The sequence below is a fragment of the Magnolia sinica genome, chromosome 13, assembly GCF_029962835.1.
Source record: "Magnolia sinica isolate HGM2019 chromosome 13, MsV1, whole genome shotgun sequence".
NCBI classification, from domain to species: Eukaryota; Viridiplantae; Streptophyta; class Magnoliopsida; order Magnoliales; family Magnoliaceae; genus Magnolia; species Magnolia sinica.
Window position 1 is genome coordinate 51,806,619 of NC_080585.1, and position 22,985 is coordinate 51,829,603.

The 22,985-nt window shown below is 40.7% G+C and overlaps 1 protein-coding gene across 1 annotated transcript in view; it reads left to right on the plus strand.

Annotated features, from left to right (window-relative positions):
- Positions 1 to 22,985, plus strand: part of LOC131223759 (U2 small nuclear ribonucleoprotein B''-like) — a 75,614-nt gene that overhangs the window by 20,587 nt on the left and 32,042 nt on the right. Inside the window, exon 3 of the mRNA XM_058219259.1 lies at positions 2,086 to 2,179. Coding sequence (XP_058075242.1) covers positions 2,086 to 2,179 — 94 coding nt within the window. The remainder of the gene's footprint in view (positions 1 to 2,085; positions 2,180 to 22,985) is intronic.

The following is a 22,985-nucleotide window of genomic DNA, read 5'->3' on the forward strand; positions in this document are numbered from 1 at the left end:
CTCTATGCAACTATGTGAATCATTGACCACAACAAGGTCAGGGGAAAGTGCTTAAGATACAATCCACATGGCGACGAGTTGTGCATATGTATGTGAAGATAAACCACATGTACAGTGGAGACCCTACAACTATTTGTTGTCATATATCCCTATAAGACGTACTAATTCAAACCTACACTTGAAGCCAGCACTAGTTGTGAGAGTTTGGCAATGTGGATATGAAACTGCTTTGAACACAATTTGAGAAATGGACATTTTACATTTCTCTTCATTTGTCGTCAATCTGGGAACAAAACCAACTGTACACTGTCGAATATCAAATCAGTTCGTAGAAGAATAATTTGTTCGTAGAAGCATCCTCCTTGACTCGGCTTGTTCTTTTAAATCCCTTTTTTAATTGTTATTTTTGTATACCTAATCTTTGTGATTGCTCTAGGGAGGTTTTTTTTTCCCTCATCAGCACTACCTTGGCAAAATTTGCTTTTATTCTTCCATATTGTCCTGATTTCTCCTTGACATGACGAAATTCAAATAATTCTTTTAGAGACATTTGCTCCTTTTTTGTTTTAAACTTTTCTGAACTCCTTCGGACAAGATGGTAGTTTTGCAATGATTGTGGATGCTTGGAAAGACTTGTCGAGGTTAGTGCCTTTGGCCACTATCTGTTGGATTATTACTAGGATTTTCATGTGTTTGTGCGATTACATATCATCTGATATCTTAAAGTTGAGAATTTGACTTACCCGAAATTTCTTATTGCCAACATCTATGGATTTGTATTTTGCTTCAAGTGCCTTTGACAATTCTCTTGTGGTCTTCATATGTTGGTAGACAGCATACAGGGAATTTGGCAATGCATTGAAGATGCAGCCATTGTAGAGATAATAGCCAGCTCCCATATTTTTCGTTGACGAATTTGCTTGAACATGCTGTTATATGAAGGTGATGTGGGTGGATCTTCAATGAGAACATGTTTCTCCTTCAAGGATGCTAACAAAAGGTGGACCTTCATTTACCATCAAAGGAAATTGGTGCCATAGAAAGCCATCAAGCAGGTGGCGTTTTGCATGATTGAATAGGAGTGGGCCATAATATCACTTTTAAGGTTTTTAGGAGTGGGCCATAATATCACTTTTAAGGTTTTTAGGAGTGGGATAGAAATGAAAAGAAAAGTTTCGAGTCAAGTAACAAAGTCGCTGACCTAAAAGCGATGTTTTGCCCCTACCGCAGGTCAGTTTACAAAGGGTTAACAACAAATTCGCATCAGAATATCTTTAACCCAACATCTCAATCCAGACAAGAAAAATATGCTTCAATTTGCAAGATCAAAGAGAACACCCACTGAACACAAAACTAGCAAATATGCCCTGATTTAGTAGTAGAATTCCCTCAATATATCTCAGAATTATGATCTAACATATTTTGAAGAATAATAGTAAACAAAAAAGGAGAGTTGACTAGAGACAAGTAGGCTTGGAGGACTTGTGATTTGATGATCTCAGAATGGTCTGTGGGTGGGTTTTTATAGACATGGAGGGGCCACTTTAGTGGCCTTAAATGTGCCTCTTTAGTCAAATTGAATATGCACACAACCCTTCCAGTGACTCTTGGGAGCTGTGTATATTCACAAAATGTCCACCATCACTTTTCAATTCACTCCAGTGATTAACACACTTGAGAAACATTGTACCACATGATGTGCATGTGTGCATAGTGCAACGTGCCTGTAACATGTGCCATGTGCCGCACCCATGTGTGCAATTAAAAAGCAAGCCTTGTATCCCTCCCTCTGACCACTCTCCCTTTTCTCTTTTGTGGAAATGTAACACCTGCTAATATATTTATTTACATTCCAAAAGGATTCTTATGTTGTTTTCAAAAAGTTTGTCCTACGTTTTGACAAATAACCCGGAAGCTTGATTTACTTTGAAAATCAACAACAGTTTCTCTGCCTTTAGCAAATCTTAGTATTTTTCTTTTTGGAACTCCTTGGTGTAATTGGAGATTTGCTGCAGTAATAAGAGGTTAGAATGAGACCGATTAAATTTGTTTGTGTGCACTTTATTTGCATGATTTGTGCTGCAGAGGATACAATATGCAAAAACAAAATCAGATTGTGTTGCAAAAGCCGAAGGCTCCTATATCCCGAGAGAGAAGAAGAAGAAACAAGAAGAAAAAGGTGACTGGATTTCCTTGCAATGTTCTCAACAGTTTCTTCTTTATGCCTCTCAATTGATTAAGTTAAATTTTGATCACCTTTTATTTTAGTAGTCAAATTCAGATACTAGCAATATGCCACTTCGATGAGTTGGCATTTTCCTTGCTAAGTTCTCCATACATTGTTTCCATGAAGTGTCAAAATTTTTGACCATGATTAGAAAATGATGACTCATGTTCATATTCTTTCTTTTGATGTTATATAGTTTTATACCATTTTAAGATATATATGCTGTATTATTTTGCCTTTTTTTGTATGTTTTTTATTTGTTATGCTTATGTATGTCTATGACAATTTTCAAATTACCAGTATATACTATATGGCCAATAGCAAATTTCAGATTCTAGATAAACAGGAAACATACATTTTAATATGAATTTCAGATTCTAATAGTTTCCGAAGGCTATTTTGACTACGTCTAGGTCACCAATCTCAACGATATTCTCTTTCAACCCCAAAATCACAAAATAGAAGTAGATATAAATGGGAGAAAGAAGAAGATAGAAGAGACAGAGTAAGCGGAGTCTCAGTGTCTCGCCCCTTGAGAGTGTCACCTCTGGAAAAGTTCAAATCTCAGGAACTCAAAATTAGTTCTTTGGTTCAATCTTATCAAGTGTGTAGAGTCATTTGCATGGCTCTTATTTATAGGGCTTTCATCCCTAGATAAAAATAAATCACTTGTGTTTAGGAAACTAACATGAACATTCTTTAACTAAATAGAGGATTGCTTGGTTACCAAGTAGCTATCTCTAATGATACTTCTTCAATGAAAATAAGATAAAGAGAAGTAATTTCTTTATGGAATATCTACATGGTTGTAGGGGATGTGGGTTCCATGGTTAGTCAAACACTCCGTGGTACTGGCTCACAATCCAAACTTATAGCTTAAAGTGTCTATCCGGTAGAAAATTGAGGCCCTTAGTTGGCCCACATGCATGGGCTGTATAGCCCTAATTGTTAATTGACTGCAATGTGGACCCACTCTTTGTCAATTGGTGGTGGATTTTTTTTCTGCATCAAATGCTTGCCCCCCCGGCTTGAAACAATTCATCCTCGAGGGTTGTGCTGGTTAATTGCCAATCTTTTCTTTCTTCTTCTTCTTCTTCTTCTTCTTCTTCTTTTTCAGGCCTTTGTTGGCTTTGGCAGGAGTTGGTCATGAAGACTCACTGTTTTCTTGGCGTTGTTTTCTGTTGGATTATGCTATAAAAGAGGCAGTTTCTTATTGCATTTGGTCATGGAAGTAACTAGAAGCAACGTCATCAATAGTCCTCTAATGTCTATAAATATTTATAGTTTTGTTAAATTTAGCTTTCTGGAAAGCTTTAAAACAATACTTCATTCTATAGAAATATAATTTTGTAGCATGGTAAAATCAAGGGTCCGAATATCAGTCTTGGGGGCTTATGGTCAAAATTGATAGAGTTAGGGCCGATCGGCCTTCTAAGCGAAAGAGAAGAAGAAGAAGAGGAGGAGAACAAGAAGAAGAAGAAGAAACAGAAGAGGGGAAGAAAAAGGAAAAAAAGAAGCAAAGTCATATCAGGGGAGAAAGGGAAAAATGGGAAACACAATAATCTGTCATTTTTTTTTTTTTTTGTGTTTCGAACATTTATGCAATGGTGTATTGGATTGCTCTTTGGTGAGAATGCTGTTTGTTTGCTGACCTCTTAAAAGTTGAGTTTTTAGTCTTTGATCTGTAGTTTGACACTGAATTGGGGTTTCTTGCAGCATATGCTACTTTGATTGGTTTAGGGATAAGATGGAGCCAGTGGATGCATGGTTGTTTTATTTAGCTCATTATTTAATTCTTAATGAAACACTGAGAGAATACAATTTGAAGTGGCCTGTATCGGTTGTTTTTAAAGCTAAAAAGTTGCAAAAGAATATCAAGGAAAAAAAAGAGGAAAAATGGGAAATGCAAGAATCTATCTTTTTTTGCTGAGAATGCTGTTTGCCAGTCTTACTTTTTGGAAGCTGAGTCTTTAACTCGACCTGTAGTTTGGTGTTGAGTAGGGAGTTCTTGCAAGTTATGCTGCCTAGATTAGGCTTTGGAGTAAGGTGGAGACATTGGATGAACGCTTGTCGTAAGTGCATACTTTGTACTGCACTCAACTTATGTGTCAAGCATGTAATATGATATAAATGGCATATGACATATAGGGTAGATAATGTACATCATGCATATGATGTCTATGCAATGTGTAATTGAAAGTAAGATCGTAATCCATCGGTGCAGCAGCAGTTTATGATCACGTGAGGCTTTGGAGCATCATAGTAAACTTTGACGGGTAGAGCTTGGTTTGATTTGAAGGTGCGGCATGTAGGCAAATATGTAGATGAAACTTAACCATGGGTATGCGAAGCTGTACGCCATATAGTAGGGGTGTACACAAACCGAGCTAGCTCGGTTAGCTCGCTCGACCCGACTCGAAAAAGTTCGATTTGACTCGGTTTGAAGCTGAGTTCGAGCTGATTTTTTGAGCTCGAAAATGAGTTCAAGCCGAGTTCGAGTAGGACCCAGCTCGACTCGACTCGGATCGAATCCAACTCGAATCGAACTCGGATCGAACCAGTTCGGTGACTCGGTTACTTTTCCATTGATGTTGCTCACCAAGTGTTTGATAAAATGACTCAACGAAGTGTGGTTGGTGGCAAGGAAAGTATGTACATGAAACAAATACCCTTTTTTTTTCTTGGTTTTTCTTGGTTTTTATGTTTCTTAGAAGGTGTTTGATAAAATACCTGTAAACCATTGCTTCTGGTTAACATACAGAGGGATTTTGAAGGTTCAGTCCAGATGTTTGTGGAAATGCCTCAATGGTGAACTTGGCCCGAGCTGTTGGTCGAACCGAGCCGAGCTGGCTAGTCAGGCTCGAGGATCGAGCCGAGCCGAGCTGGCCAGTCAGGCTCAAGGACCGAGACGAGCCGAGTTCGAGCTAAGGTCAGCCAATGGCTGAGTCGAGTCGAGCTGAGGCCAGCTCGACTCGGTTCGACTCGATGTACACCCCTACCATAGAGTCATAAGACGGGTTTTATTCATGAGTAGGTGGGGCTGTGGGCCATGGAATCATAAAGATAGGTGTGGAGCCATGGCAACATCCCAAACGCATGGGCATCCATAAGGAGTAGGCATCTGCACAGAGTGGGCTTGCTGCGGCAATTTAAATTTGTGTGAGCTTTGGAGTGAAGACCTTTTAGGCTTGCAAATCATTGGAATTTGCACAACTTTTTAAGCTCGCAAGTGATTGGAGCATGGACGACCTTTTAAGCTTATAAGTTATTGGAGGAAACACAGTTTAGGCTCGCAAGTAGTTGGATTTTGCACATCCTTTTAAGCTCGTAAGTGGTTGGAGCATGATAATCTTTTAAGCTCGTAAGTCATTGGAGCAAACATAGTTTATGCTCGAAAGCAGTTGGAATTTGCACAACCTTTTAAGCTCTTAAGTGATTGGAGCATGGACAATCTTTTAAGTTCGCAAGTCATTGGAGCAAACACAGCTTAGGCTTACTGGAGTTTGCCCAACCTTCTTGTAAGTGATTGGAGCAGGGATGACCTTTTAATCTCATAAATCATTGGAGCAAACACAGTTTAGGCTTGCAAGTAGTTGCAGTTTGCACAACCTTTTAAACTTGTTAAGTAGTTGTATCACACTTTAGTTTCTACTCGTAAATGCTATGAAGGATCACATCGCGGTGAACAGAGTTAGCCATCACTTGGTAAGATCACTATTGACAAGTGGAATTAGGCTATAACTCGGCCAGATTACCATGATGAGTGGAATTAGGCATTGCTCGGTCTTGTTACCATCATGATGGCCAGATGCTGTCACAATTTTGAGTTAATAAGCAGTTTTTGAGCTTCTTTACCTCTACCTCAAGACGATGGCTAGTTTCATAAGAAAAGAGTTTGCTAATCAAATTAGACAGCAGGCATCGTCGCTCCTCTATTGCGAGTTGGAGGTGATCTGACCTAATGCTACGCTAGTGCTGTAACATACCAGTGTTTGCCCCTAGTTTGATGATTAGCTCAGAAACTTCTTGAACAGAGATTTGGGTATCCGATGCCTCGTTTTGTTTTAACGGGTGACATATGACGACAAGCTATTCCCCTAGCCTATGATCAATACCCAACTCTGTGTCGGGTGACTCAAGCTCGTCATGTGTGGAGTGACGATCACCCAGGCGAGGCTTGAAATGATTGCTTGCAAGATATGGTGGGCTTAGGTGTGCAGAGCCTTGATAGCGCGTCAAGTATTCGAGACACTATCCTCATCACTGCCAACGAGGCTTGTTTGGTCAATGTTCGGAGGGGCATTGGGTGAGAGCCTCATAGCCCGTGGTGTAGCAAACTCAGCAAGGCGATACTCTTTGTGAGCGCTTATCCTGGGCCTTGATGTAGAAAATCGCCGGGGTCATCCTGTCGGGGTGGTCTTGCAAGAGAACCCTATTGATGCTGTATGCCTTGATAACAAGTTCTTGGAGTGTGGCTGTAGATTGACATAACAAGATGTGCATTTATCCCCAATTTAACAATCAGATTGGGGACCTCAAAGATTTGGACAATATCGCGCCTTGTCAGGAAGTGACTAAGGGAGGGCCCTGTCCCCAGCCCTTGGACTTAATTGTTAGTACGGTTCAAGTCGTTGCTAGGCCTCAACTTGCTTTTTGTCAAGTGCGTCGAGCTCGGGGAACTAGATCGTTGTATGCGATCATCCATAGATGACTCACGCGGCACACCCCGTAGAGAGGATAGTTGGACTTTAAGGGGAAGAACAATTTCAGTCCCATTGACCGAAGAGTACGGCATGGCATTGGTGGGTGTTCAACATGAGGTCTGGTAAGCCCAAAGTGCTTTGGGGGGTTGTTCGTCCCTGTCTCACTTGTTCTTGGAGACCATCTCTTTCAGCAATTTGATGATCGTTTTGCTAAACGCTTAAGCTTCGGTTAGTCCATTGCCATTCATATGGTAGGGCATAGAGAAGTGATGCTTCATCTTGCAATTCTCTCTAGCTTTTGCATTACCACGTTCTTAAATGGTATACCGTTGTCGGCGATGATCCTCTGAGGGACACCATAGCGGTAGATGATCTGGTGATGTATGAAGTCAATGACGTTTCTGCTTGTAACGTTCTTTAGAAGCATGGCTTCAGGTAAACCTGGAGTAGTCCGTGGCGGCTGATATGCACTGGTGGCCCTATGAAGATGCTATGTTAATGGGATCAATAGTGTTGAGGCCTCAAGCAACAAACAATTAGGAGGCAATAGACTGGTGTAGATCCTTCAGGGATATGTGGATGATGTCCTTGTGAATCTAGTGTTGATGACAATGCTTAAAAAATTGCATGGTGTTGTGATCACCGTCGACTGACAGTATCCCTTTACCATGACTTAGAGGGAGTTGTCTACAAGCCGGATTATTGCCATAGCGAGGTCTATTTGCGTACCAACATTTGCCCCTTTCACATCTGATAGCCATTAATTGGGTGACTAGAGGGGTTAATTGGTGTTGTAATATATGCGATGCTGCTTAAATCGGTCGCGTCGAATGTCGCAAACCCAAGGGACTGCATAATGATATTGATGAAATGAACTCCGGAGAGGGGGTATTGAGAACTTCTCTAGAGATATGGTATTATTATTGTTTCTAAGCTACCAATTGTTGCGAGATGTGCAGGCAACCACATGCTGATCCACTCATTATGGGGTTCTTACTGCATGGAACAAATTGGGCCCACTAAACTTGCTTCATAGCTTGGTGAGCAGCCCAAGTAGTTTCTGTTTAGGTAGTTGAGAAAGGAACTATAGTAGCTTGTAGTGTTTTAAATAGCTATGCTGTGCACCGTGTAGCTGACGCTATGTAGTGTAACTTGGCTTTAATGCTACGTAGCTCATGAAAATAGCTTAAGTCGCATGTAGGCTTCGCTACATGATAATCTGCATATGTTACGTGCTACATAGACTATGCTACAAGCTACATGACTCACATTACAAGTTATTTTCCACTACCACATTAAAATCAACTAATGTTTTCAATGATTTGTTACATTTTTCTATTTTCAATAAAAATTAGTTAATCATTTCAATACTTCTAGTAAAATAATATAAGTAATAACATTAAATCAGTTTCATTGCTCTTTTCTTAGTCATTGCCCTTTCCTATTACTTTTGGTTGCATTTCGTAATATCATGAAATTTTGTTAAATTTCATTATTAATCAGTCAAATTTGGTGCATAATATCATGAAATTGGTGCAACCAAGCATAACCTTGATTAAAATTGGTGCCCTTTCCTATGTAGCTTACTCCTCATGCTTTAGAGGGGTGAGTGCTACGCTATGCGCTATTCGCTATTTAAAACACTGGTAGCGCTAGCATGTGAAACATACAACCACCTCGTATGGTCCTTTCTTAAGACGAACCTCTTGACTGTTTTCCTTACGAGGCCGTTGTCACAATTAGGACTCCTGATTTTTGGCACTACCATGTGTCTCACGTGCCACAAGCAGAGCAAATGTAGTATTTGGTGATGTGCAGCATGGAGCCCCCTATGTAGGAATGGTAATGTCATAGCCCAAGTGAGAAGATTAGAACATCATTGTATTGATGGAGCATGTCTCTTGAGAAGATGTTATATGTTGTAAAGTTGGCGTAGACTCCATAGGCAATTAGTGTATAGCTACTACTGAGGCCCATATGACTAGTGTGTAAATGCGATGATCATAGTCCGGTGCTGCAAAAAGCCAACATTTGGCCAAGCTTCTTAGGAATGCAAAAAGTTAGTGCGGAACCGTGAAAACGGTCAACACAAGCTTTAAGACAATCAACGCGAAGTCAACCAAAGAATTAGCATGGAACCATGGCTGGAGAACCGTGGCATAATGCGTGATCAGAGCTAGTAGAGACTGAACTTCAGGAACTAGATGATCAAGCTTCAAGAGAGGCCTAGACAAATATGCATAAAGGTCTTAACAATTGTAGGAAGTGCGGCCGTAGTGACTATGCGTATCTCAGTGCACAACCACCTTAACTAGGTACCTCTATGAGGCAACACGGATCGTTATGTGAGTTATGGATGAGGTTGTGGCCTTAGTCGTTGTACTGACCTTGTCCACAATGGGCGCCTTTGTTGTTTATAAAGCCTTGATATGCAAAGGTGGCCACGCTACAGAGGCAAACTTCGGTAAGTAGATGGCCCTAGTTTTGGGGCTGATTGAGATCTAGGCTAGTATAGCATGCACATTTATCGCAGGGATAAGCTAGATTAAGAATGCAATGACAAAAGAAGCCAAAGCCCTTAGAATGCACATGACTAGGGTGATATGAGTGTTCAACCCCCACTACCATGATAGAGGCTACCCTCAAGTCATTAGAAGAGCTAGCTAACATAGGGTTACAATTATTGCTCGACCCGAGAGGTGGCGGCCATGACCCTAAGGAGCGACATGAGAAGGAATAAAGAAAAAGGCTTCACAGGGGACTTGCTTGAGATTCTTTTATAGAGAGGTCGAAGTAAGGCCAAGCTTTAACAAGCGATTATTGCATAATAGAAAGGGGTGTGAAGCTATCATGCATGGTGCTTTTGGTAATGGGCCCCCTCGGTGCACGGACCATGTTGAGATTATCAGTTGCAGACATGTGCCAAACAACAAGCCGAAGTAGTTCTCGTCTCTGTGGACATTGTAAGGGTGAAAGCCGGAGTAGAGGTATGCGAGCCAATTCTTTAACATCATTGAGGTCAGTGTTTAAATTGTCGGCGATATTATTGAATTATCGCTGATAATATCGACATCGATGGCTTACCGAAAACTATAACCCTTTTTTACGTTGATCTTCCAGATATCACCGATTTCTCGCCGATATTTTCGTTTTGTCGACGTTTCCTAAAAAATCGGTGATAATCTCCTGTTCCCACCAACAACGGGTGGGAACTGTAGCCAACAAAGGGCGACATTTTTGGCGATAACAAAAACAAAAAGAAAATACCCAATTTTTTTTTTTTTCCCTCAGATCTGTTTGAGGAAGAAGATTTCAATGCCCGACGATCGTTGGATTGCAAATCGGCCACCGTTCTTTAAAAGGTATGAATCAAACCCTAAAAAATTAGGACTTTCTGTCGAAAAATGCTCCAACGGCGACTTCTCCAGCATTGCCCGCCTCGGAACGTGTTGTTAGGGTTATAAAATTTCAGGGATACTTTTTTAGTTTTTGTTTGGAGAAAATTTCGAATTTTAGGATAGGGAGGGATTTTTTTTGGGTTGCAGACGGAGAGAGATGGAAAGCGAGAGTCCCTTTTCGTTTTTACCATGGCAGCGGAGGATGCGGATATCATGCAAGAAAGCCTTTCGCAGTGAGTTCCTGCGCTGGGAACCTAAGTGGGGCCCATTGTGATGTTTGTGAGAAATCCACTCTGTCCATCCGTTTTGTGAGATCATTTTAGGACATGAGGCCAAAAATGAACTGTATCCAAGGTGTCCCATATCAGTTACGTATTGGTCGTAATGGCCGATACGTAACGGTAACGGTGGGGTCCGTTACGCGATACGGGGGCGTAACGGGCGATGCCCCGATTTTGCTACCGTTACGGGCCCGTTACGGGCGTAACGGCCGTTACTGACCCGTAACGGCTATTACGGGCCTTAAAAAATAGGGGAAAAAAAGGAAAAAAAATACTTACCTTTTTTTCTTTCTTTTCTTCTTCTTCTTCTTCTCGGGAAGCTGCGGCTGCGGCCGCGGTGGCTTGCTTCTTCTTCTTCTTCTTCTTCTTCTCTCTCTCCCCCTTTTTTCTTCTCTCTTCTTTCCCTCTTTTTTCTTTTCAGTTTCCCTCTCTCCCTTCTTTTTTTATTTTTATTTTTTATTCGCAGGTGTACTGCGCACCAGCTATAGCTGTTGGAGGTACGTGTCATGCTAAGACGAGCGCTGACACTCCTCGAGCTCCGAGTTGTACGAACGGTTCAAAGGAGATTAGAGTTACGTGGGCTCCACAGTGATGTATTTATTATATCTACATCGTTCATCTATTTTCAGAGATCATTTTAGAGCACCACCAAAAAAATGAATTATATGCAAAGATCGTCTGGACCACACCAAAAATAGCAGCGGAGATCATGATTTTCACCGTTAAACAATTCGTAGGGCCCACCGTAACGTTTATTTTCCATCCAATCTGTTCAAGCCTTAAGACGAGCTCGTCAAATGAATGGACGGTTTAGATATAACACATGTCGGCTTGATCTAAAACTTTTGTAGCCCCTAATAAATTTTTAATGGTGAACTTTTAATTATTGTTGTTTCTCATGGTGCAGTCCACCTGAGCTTTGGATGTGCCTCATTTTTGGGCTCATGCCCTAAAATTATTTGGCAAAATGGATGGACGGTGTGGATATTACACATTCATCACGGGTGCGGCCCAAAAAACTTTGACATGTGTGCTACACTTCACAATCCGAGTCCCGCCTAATTTGGGCCCTTAAAAAATTGTACATGAGACGTATATTAACTTAAAATTTACCAATTAAATTATGGACTGCAATTGCTAACTCACAATGCCAAAATCAAATTGTTTGAATAATTTTAATTGTTAATTTGTGGACTTTTATTTTTTAAAATAGGGCCTTTTGATTTTTTTTCATGATTAACTATCCAATAAATGTCCACCAATTCATAAGTGGGATAATGGCAATAAATTGCATGAATTTGAGGCTAATTTGGGGCATAGATTGGTCCTCCAAGTTAGCCCCAAATTGGCAACACCATCTACCTGAATTTAATTTCATTTTTTAAAAGAACTTTTGAGAGAAATGATATCAAATTGTTAAGTATATAAATTAGATATTTAGAAAATTAAATATATGAATTTTGTAGTCAAATTCAGGTTACCTTGTTCAAAAATTAATCAGACAGTCCGATACAACTTCTCACCAAAGAGTGGACCGTTACACCACCATAAGCATGTTCCAATTTATAAATGAATGCATATTTGGAATGCTTAGACTATTCTGGATTTTATTCATATTTTTTTGGCAAAAAAAAAAAAGCACCGTTACGGGCCGTTACGCCCCTGTATCGTCGTTACACCCTCGTATCCGTATCGGTATCGGAGGGCACCGTTACGCCAATCGATACTGATACAAGATACCTTGGCTGTATCCAATGCTCAAGTGGGCCGAAAAGATGAGGATTGAACGTCCACAATTGAAATATTCGTAGGGCTACAAAAGTTTTGAATCATGCTAATATTTTTGTTTTCAATTCATCCTAGTAGGCTGACGTTATGAATGGTATGGATGACATGTAAACATCATTGTCGACCCTAGGGAGCTTTCAACGGTAGGAATTTCCCTAACCACATTTTCCTTTAGTACAAACCACTTAAGTCTTGTATCCTTCTCACTTTTGGTCTCATATCCTAAAACGGATGGATGATATGGATTTCTGAAAAACATCACGGTGGGCCCCACCTAGGTTTCCAATGCAGGAACTCATGGCGAACGACTTTTGCATGAAATCCTCCCGATTACGAATACTGCGCGAGTGCAGTACTATAAGTGTACTGAGTAGACTCTGTGGGGCCCACTGTGATGTATGTGTCGTCATATCCACGCTGTCCATCCATTTTTCCATATCATTTTAGGCATGGTCCCAAAATTCAAGAATATCCACTACAATATGGAATACACTACAGGAAATAGTGTGAATTGAACGTATACTGTTGAAAATTTTTTGGGGTCTATAGAAGTTTTGGATGAAGCTGATATTTATGTTTTCCCTTCATCCATATCTTTGTAACCTTATGAACGGGTTGGATGACAATTAAACATCACTTTGGGCCCTAGGAATGTTTCAATGGGGGACATCATTAACCCCACTGTTTCCTGTGGTGTGGTCCACTTAAGCTTTGTCTATGCTTCAATTTAGGGCCCTTAAAATCAGTGGAAACAATGGATGGACGGCGTGGATAAGCCACATACATCCATACTCTCCATCCTGTGAGCCCTATAGTCATGGGTCCCACCTAACTCGGTGACTTCGTGGTCTCACCTAATCTGCTCTCACCCAATCCCTTGTGAAAGGCCTTTTGTGGGAAGTTCCCGCGTTGGGATGCTAGGTGGGGTCCACCATGATGTTTCTGAAAAATCCACCCAGTCTATCCATGTTTCCAGATCATTTCAGGACGTGAGCCAAAAAACCAGGTGGATCCAAAACTCAAGTGGGCCACAGGAGAGGAAATAGTAGAGATTCAGTGACCACCGCTTAAACATTCATTATGGCCACAAAAGTTTCATATCAGGCTAATCATTTTTGTGTTTTCACTTCATCCCAATGGGAATGAACTTATAAACGGTTTGGATGGCATTTAAACATCAAGGTGGAGCCCAAGAAGGTTTGAAGGGTAGGAAACTCTTTCTCTAGTTTTCCTTCTTATATGGGCCACTTGAGTTTTGGATCCACCTGATGCTTGGTCCCAAGTCCTAAAATGATATGGAAAAATGGATAGACGGGGTGGATTTTTCAAAAATATCATGGTGTGCCCCACTTAGCATCCCATCGCAGAAAGTTCCCTGTGTTTCGTGTTACCCGGAAACGGAAGGAAGGGGATTAGCTAGTGTACCACACCACTGACTCGGCTGGTGTGTTGACATCACCAAGTTCTGTGGGTCCCATCTTGAGGTATGTGTAACATCCCAACCGTCTTTCCATTTGGTGAGCCCATCCTAAGGCTTGAACCGAAAAATAAGACAGATCCTGAGATCAAGTGGACCACACTACATAAAGCAGTATGGGATTGGTCCATAAAGCAGTATGGGATTGAACGTTTACCATTGAAACCCTTCTTAGGGTCACAAAAGTTTTGGATCAATATGATATTTGTTTTTACTCTTCATCTAGGTTCGTGTGATCTAATGAACAAATTGGATGGAAAATAAACATTATGGTGGGCCCTACGAATGTTTTAACGGTCCCAATCACTGTTCCACTGCTATTTGTGTTGTGGTTCACTTAAGCTTTGGATATGAATAATTTTTGGGATTATGCTCTAAAATGATCTCGCAAAATGGATGAACGGTGATAAATACATCATTTCATCGGTGGAAATCACTATTCCCAATGTTTTCTTTAGTGTGGTCCACTGGAACTTTGTTTATGCTTTAATGTTGGGTTCAACCCCTAAAATGAGCTATAAAACGGATGGACGGTGTGGATAAAGCACATACATTCATTGTGGGCCCAATAGAGTTTCCTATGATGTGGCCCACTTTGATGTATTTATTCTGTATCCATGTCGTCCATCCATTTTTCCAGATCATTTTAGGGCATTATCCTAAAAATGAAGCAGATCCAGTTATCAGGTGGACCATCCCATAGTAAACAGTGGCAATTGGATGAAAGGAAGAAAATAAATGTCATGTGGTGTGGTCCACCTGAATTTTGTATACGCTTCATTCTGTTCGGAGATTTAGGATTACCATCATGCATTGCCAAACTGGTCCCACGTACAAAAATATTTTGATGATCCGATCCGTCCTTCATTTTGGAGACTGAATGGATTATCAATCGGGAACAAAATATTTTGACGATCCAATCCGTCCTTCATTATGGAGTTATATGCAATTTGTTTCGTTGTATCTATATATAGTATCAATTGGGAGCAAAATGTCGTCTGGATTGGGAAAAGGAGGAGCAAGGGACATTAGGCGGAAACATGGACAACTAATGGAGGGTAATAAATATGGAGCCATAGTGGGGGAGTGTCTAGGCTGAAGGAACATTTGACAGGGGGATATGAGAATGTGTAGGACTGCCCAAGTGTAACAAAGGCAGTGGGAGAGGAGATGAGAAGAGTGTTGGCTGAAGCGAAGTCACACAAGTTGCAACAAAAGGATTGGGAGAGGGATTCGAGGCATTAGACGGGGCCTAGGTGCTATTGACGAGCAAGATGACAACGACGACGAAGGGATCGCATATCCCGATGACTGTGTTACGACTTGGGATAGGAGGGAGTTCAGACAAGTGATTTGTGAGTCTTGGGCATCAGAGTGGTTTCCAGGGGGGGCGTCGTCCCGACATGAGGCTGGTGGGAGCAGTAGACGGTTTGAGGGAGACAGTATGGGTGGTAGTGGTTTTAGGGGGGAGAGCAAAGAAGACGGTTTGATGAGAGTTGGCCGTCGTCCCGACACGAGGCTGGTGGGAGTAGTAGACAGTTTGAGGGAGACAGTATGGGTGGTAGTGGTTCTGGCGGGCATGGCCTACAATGCACACAAAACGCTCGTGTCACAGATGCACCCATTGTAGGTGTTAATCAAAAGAGTTTAAAAAATATGTGGAACAAGGGGCTCAGGGAGAAAGTGGGGGGCGCTATATCTAGGTGGTTCATCTCGAGTCATATACCAGCAAATGTAGCAGCCAGTCCTCACTTCAAAAATATGATTGAGGAGGTGCAGCGTGCCGGGCCCGGTGTGAAGCTTCCGACGCCACAGGAGATTCTTGGGGTCTACCTCGATCGGGAGTACGAGGAGATGTAGGCTTGGGTACGTGAACTCAAGCCAAACTGGAAGTAGTACAGGGTGATGATAATGTGTGATGGGTGGATGGGACCCATGAAAATGTCCATTATCAATTTCATGGTGTACTGTAGAGGGCAACCCGTTTTCCTCAAATCCATTGATGCATCAGCCAAAATAAAAGATCACAACTACATATATGACATCCTAAATGAAGTGATTCAAGATGTTGGGTCCCAGAATGTTGTCCTAGTTGTGACAGACAATGGCAGTGCGTTCGTTAAGGCGGGGAAGAAATTGATGAGGAGGTACAATCTCTATTGGACCCCATGTGTGACAGACTGCATTGATTTAATGCTCGAGGGGATTGGCCAGAGGGATTCTATCAGGAAGACCATTCAGGATGCGAGGTGAGTAACAAACTTTATATACAATCACTCATGGTTATTGGCTGGAATGCGTGAGTGTTGTGGAGGGGACATCATTAGACTAGGCACGACATGGTTTGCCACGAACTTTATTGCACTCGATAGCTTATACAGGTACCGTGTGGGTCTCAGGAATTTGTTTAGATCTGAAAAATATTTAGAGTGGAATCAGAGGAAGACTGAGAGTGAAAGTTTCGAATATGGTGCTTTTCGATTCCTTCTGGGATAGAGTTCACACCGTCGTTTCCATCCTGCATTCGATTTACAAGGTCCTACGTGCCGTAGATAATGAGATGTGACCTTCGATGGGGTCAATGTATGAGCTTATGAGAATTATGAGAGAGGGGATAAAGATTGCAATCCCGAATTCGCATTAGTGGGTGATCGATATCATCGATGAACGATGGACCAGGACCCTTGAGCATCCACTCCACCAAGCTTGTAAGTTTGTTAAGTTTTCCTGTAATTTTCATTACTTGCACTTTAAGCATTACTTCTGTTTGCATGTTAATGCAAATGAGTAAATAATATTTGGGTTTTAGCATATTACCTGAATTCCAAATTCCATCACAAATGTCGACTCCATGAGAATATAATGATTTGATGATGGCCGTCCAGGAGGTGTTCGAACGACTGTTCTTGGAATTCACAGCTCAAGCAAAATTCAGTAACCAGGTAATGCAATTTGAGCAGATTTCGCAACGGTAATTGATAAAATAAATTTTCTTGGTGATTAAAAATAATGACCTGTGAATCCGTGTTTACAGTTGTTGCGGTTTAGGGATGCTAGGGGTATATTTTCATCCGCGCTAGCAAAAACATCGACAGAAACGATGTTACCATGTGAGTATGGTAACATAATTAGGTAACTATATTTTTCGTTTAAACTTCAAACTAAAACAAGCTCCTCATGATATATAGGTGAGTGGTGGCCGATATACAGAGTCGACACACCCACACTGTAGTTATTGGCAGTCCGTGTTCTCACACAGACTGTATCCTTTTCACCGTGCGAGAGGAATTGGAGCACATGGTCACTCATACACACCAACAAGAGGAACATGCTAGCATATGAGAAGTTGTAGAAGCTTGTTTACTACCACTATAATATGAAGTTAAGAGAGAGACAGTTGCGGGCAGATCGAGACATGGAGGAAAATCTAGACCCACTAGACTTGTTGTCTATAGGTACCATGGCACAGATAAGTGATGATGATGAAGACCCACTTTATGAGTGGGTCAAATCAGTTGATTTAGATTATGTGGAGGGAGGCCCTGCTCCACAGGTAGCTAATGGAGCAACGTCTCTTGGTATCGATGTTGATCAGGTAGTAAGCCAACAGAGGGCAGATACAGACTCCTTTGATCCTTTGGTGAGGAGTTCGACACATTTCAATGAGGGTGAGGAAGCATAGTCACAGCCCCCTCCCCATCATTAAGTCGTAGTGAGTGATGATGATGAAACTCAACCCCTACTCGACATTGGTCATGGGGACAACGACGACGACGATAGTGGTGATGAGGGAAGGGATGGAGGCACCGACACTAAAGTAGGTGGTACTAGTGGGGGGGGGGGGTACACGACAAGTTAGAGCTAGCAATCCGTTGGCTAGTTCAGTGAGGAGCAATACTTTGACCATGCCACTCAAGACGATGACTATGGATCTCGTCCACCTTTCACGGTGAGAGCCCACATATATGTTCGAGCGTCATTCGAAGAAGAAAGCCGGACGTGCTGTGGCTGATGCTCTCTCACGCAGCTTGTCATCTATGGACATCAATTCAGAACAGGGGAGCTCCACTTCCGTCCCACCTTATGAGCATGAGAGATATCACGGGTACGAGCGGGACAGCTCAGACATTCACTCACACTCGTCTACCCATAGATACGGCAATCGACTGATAGTTTTTAAAGTCATGACCCTTTGATAGGAGGAGATTCGGGGTACCCGTATGACTGGCGGCAATACTATCAGGGAGTCGGGGTTGGACTTGATCTATTCCCTTAGGACCCTACTCAGCAAATGCTGTCGATGTATGTCATGCAGTACCCACGCTTGAGCGTACTCGTATAGTTTGGGGAGGACGACTATCAGAGGTATATAAGGGAGTTCCTCAATTGGTACGAGTGGAGGATGACCTGAGAACAGTAGTGAGTGCCAACATGTTGGGCGATAGTACTATGCCCAACTGCAACAAGATCCAAATGATGACTACGAGCCATCTCGTCACTCCATGTGGGGATGAAATATGGCTGGAAATGTGTACTTTTTTAATTCATTTGCTTTTACATGTCTTAATTATTGTAAGCTAGCTGCATTTGTATTATATAAACTCATTTTGGTTAATGTTAGAGTAATTTCTTACGCCAGCGCATGCTTTTTGGACCCCATTAAATGAAAACTTATTATTTAATGCATTCTTTTGGCAATTTTTTCATTCATGAATATACAAATATACATTTTTAGGCATGTCCTGAAGTTTCACTGAAAAATTCCACCATTTTCCCCATGCTTCCCCCCTTTTCCCCGCAGTTCCGGTTATCGGCGATACTATTGGTGATAACGATATTATATCTCTGTCTCTGGCCAACGAAACTTCTAACGACACCGACAACTTGAACACTGATTTGCGCAGATGTTACATTTTTCGAATTCACTCATTTCTTATCAAAAGACAGTAAATCTCTTGATATGTAAGCTGTGCCTATACCTGTTGTGGTGGAGAAGACATAATCCACTTTCCTCCCTTTGCTTACTCCATACCCATTGTGCCTCAACTAAAAGTTTACTCACGCCGAACACAAAAAGATAGTGCAGCCACTCATGACATGCCATCCACCATAACTTCATCTGAACCTAGTGATCTAGTGACTTCTCTAAACAGGTATGATGTTCCTATTGCCTTGAGGAAAGGTAAGTGTGCATGTATTGATCACCCTATCTCCAAATATGTCTCATTTTAATATTTATCTCCCACTTTCCATATATTTGCCCTATCATTGTCCTCTTATTCTATTTCTAAGTCACACCAAGAAGCATTGTTACATCAGGAGTGAAATGGCTCCCCTTTACCAGAATAACACTTGGGAGCTCACCAGTCTAGTTGCTAGTAAATATGTTGTTGGTTGCAGCCTATGGTAAGATTGCTCCAGTTGTCAATGGATGTTATTTGATGGTAACTTCTTAGTTGGGTGCTATGTTGAAATAGGTAAGACATATATATTGATATTATGACCGTGAAAAAATGAAATAATCTTTCACATATGTACTATAGAACATTATACCATCATATTTATTCTTGCCGCACTTCCTCACCGTCATTATTCCTGTTTTAGGATCCTGCCCAAGCCCACTAGCTTGAAGCATAGCCTTCACAAAAATATATTGCTTCCACCATGTTTTGAGCTTGTTCTGTATTTGTCTGACTTGCAGATCAATAGTTGTTCTCTCCTCGAACTCTGCTGAGACCCATGTATATGCTTCCTTTTCGAAACTAGTATCTACCTTACGACCTAGTTGGACTTGCTTCACTAGGAGTTTGTTGAGACGGGCATCTAGTTGGGAGTCCAATTGGAAACATTTGCTTTTAGAATCAGCTACATTATCTCTTAGAGGCTCTATTCTTGATATGGATTCACATAACATGAAGTCAATACGATTTAGCCAAGTCATTTGATAATTCTAGATCATAATAAAACAGAGGGAATGAACATGTTTTAAATTGAAATTGAAACAAATTATCTGTCTGAAAATTGTACTTGTGTGCAAAGATCAATAGAAAAGACATGCATATAGAAAACTAAAATATCAAGCCCCAAGATTGTTCTGATAATCATTCTACATCCTATATTTCATGTGTTCCTCTTACTTGACATTTCTTCTCTTTCCCTTGGCATTCTAGCTCTAAAATTTTGAGATTAAAATATTTCCTCTTCGTTGATTGGTGCAATCTTTGCATTAATGGTTGTGTCCTCTCTACCTCCACCCTAATACTATTGGATCCATGGTATTCCATAACAGTAATGGTGGCCATAACTGCCACTACTGCTACTGTTAAGATAAAGGGCCGTAACAATCATTAGTCTCTTATTTATTTATTTTTTTGAAAAAAAAAGAGGAAAGAATACCTATATCAGCCCTGCAACGGGCCGTTATGGGGGCCGATCGGGTCATTTTTTTCCGTAACAGCTGTTATGGCTGTTACGATCCCCATAATGCGTAGCAGTTGGCATCATTACTGTTATGTAATGGCCAATATGGCCCTGTAACAGCCGTTACGGAACATTTTGGTTGGATCGAATTCCTTGAATGAGATTATGAAGTATAGAACAAGCGAAAACTATCTTGTGTTCATAATTTATATGCTGACAGTCTTCGATATAGGAAAACAAGCCTTTAGGATTCCAAAAGTACACTCGACAGCATTGCGTAAGAATGAATGCCTATAATTGAATAGTTCCGTTTGGTCTTGAGGTCTTCAAAATGTTCTAAACTCGTCTAGATGATAACGAGCTCCTCTACGAGGTGCAAGGAAACTAGTAGTATATGCATTACTAGCATCGATGACGTAGTATTTTCCTATGACACGTTAACTTCATTGTATGATTTTTCAAATCAAATATAAAATGCAATGCACTTTGTGGTTCTTGATTACCATTGGGAACAATAAATTTATCTTTCCTGTTAAGTGTACTTGTAGTACATGTGAGTCAGAAGCCGAACCTTCCCATCGACAAGGTCATATGGTAATCTAAGTCGAAGGAGATTACAGCCATCACATTTTGTGGTAGCATGCCCTTCCTACAGAATTTTGCTTATAAACTTGTTGAAACGAATGCTGGAATATGCATCCCATCTGTTGCACGGGCACAATCCTTACAAGAGTTATTCAGGTACCAATAAGGTGTGCACAACCATAGTAGAGAGAGCAAGGCATATAAGCTTGCTAGTGGGTAATTACCTTAAAATATTGACACCACATTGGATAACTGATAATTTCTGGGATGATTCTGGTCAAGTTGGTTTAATAAGATGGTGATGTAATAGCACGACTACATTTAGGACTTGAGAAAAGCGCCGACAAACCGTTTCACTTGAACGACTGAAATGGTACTCCATTTCTCATTTAATTACACTATGCCCCCTGTATGTAAGAACATAACCATCTGCTCTTTTATGCCGATTGTCATTCAACAACGCTTTCACCTGTGTGAGGTGGCATTGATGGAATAAAAAAAGAATTCTTTCTCATCCTCTTTGTTGAGGTTCTTTTCTTTAGCAATTACCTTTGATAATATCAAGCAACAACCATGACACAAGCACTTGTAGATGTGATGATTAACCTTGCTGCAATCTTCCTTACTTTGGGTCACATTGTTTAGGATCTATTTGGGGCAGCATTGTATCCCCCGTTTGGCAATAATCCCATAGAAAAAAAAATCAAATCCTAGTAGTCAATGTTCAAAATAATGCTATACTAATAAGCTGGGTAATTGAAGGACGCCCTTATCAGTGAATCATGCCTTTTCAAACACTAGACTGCTGTATTCCTAAACTTTGAACCACAAACAATAGGCCTAAGAATCAACACCCAAACCCATTATCAGCATTGTGTCCATTCCTTGGCTTTGTATGTGTTAAATGTAAATGGTTCAACATTTGGGCACCTTGGGATTTAGGGCTTTCAATATGTATGTTTGGATTGTATTTTAGGCCCATAGTTCTCTCTTTAAGTCACTTAAGCAAGAGGGGTATTTTTGTAATTTCCAACACATAAGTGAAACCCTAATAAAACTAAAGATGTGCGGATGTTTGGAGGCTTCTCTTAGAGCCATTCCACCTCCTCTCTCTATTCTCTATTTCTTCTTATTTTCTTCTCTATTTTCTCCTTTTTCTATTCGTTTACATGTCTAAATGGTATCAGAGCACATTTGGTTGTGATTCCGGTTCCAAATCTTCTCCATTCAACTTTCTAATCTCTACATCAAGTATTGGGGCCCCCCAAAAACCCTAGTGTGTTGATCAAACATAAAGAAAAAGGGTATTTCTCGTTTTTCCTTGCAGAAAACACAATGTTTTAATGCATTCTTCTTCAAGTAAATGCAACCGCTCACAAAGGGAGTGTAGGAGCCTAGTCCGAAGGGTGAAGGCTTGCTGATTTTTCCATAAAAGGGATGCTAAAATGATTTTCCTCTATTATTGTTTGTTGAAAGGTCTGGTTTTTTTTTTTTTTTTTTTTTTTTTTTGTACTCCATGCTATCCGAGACATTATTTTGCATAGTTAATGGTAACGTAAATCCTAGATGATGAAGATTTGGAAACTCATATTTGTTATTGTTGTGGAGTGTAGTGCGTAAATTTGATTACATATCAGTGTTCTTCTCTATAAGTTAGGGAAGATTGTTTTCAAGGTGGTTATGGACCCAAAAAGGTGTGGTAATTGATCCCTCATCACTGGGAGGAATTCCTAGTTCTTCGTTCAATGCTTTAATAACATCCGTGAAGCCAAAAAGAAAAAATTACTTTGGGCTAAGTCTATTGAGGTATTTCTTTTTGTTCGAGAGAAGTATCAATTCCTCATGGAACCCATGCTGGAGGAATATGATCTATCTATCATCAATGGATGCTGTTGTCAAATCGCATATGCGATCGTGTGCGATTGCATATGCCTGTGCGCGTGGATGATTGCATATGCCTGTGTGATTGCACAATTTTATTTTTATTTTTATAAATTTTTTCAAAAAATTTTAAAAAAATAGAAAAATAGGGAGAAATTAAGAAAAAAATGAATAAATTATTATATGCCCTTGGCCCTTGCAATACATTTAATTTAAGTAAAATAA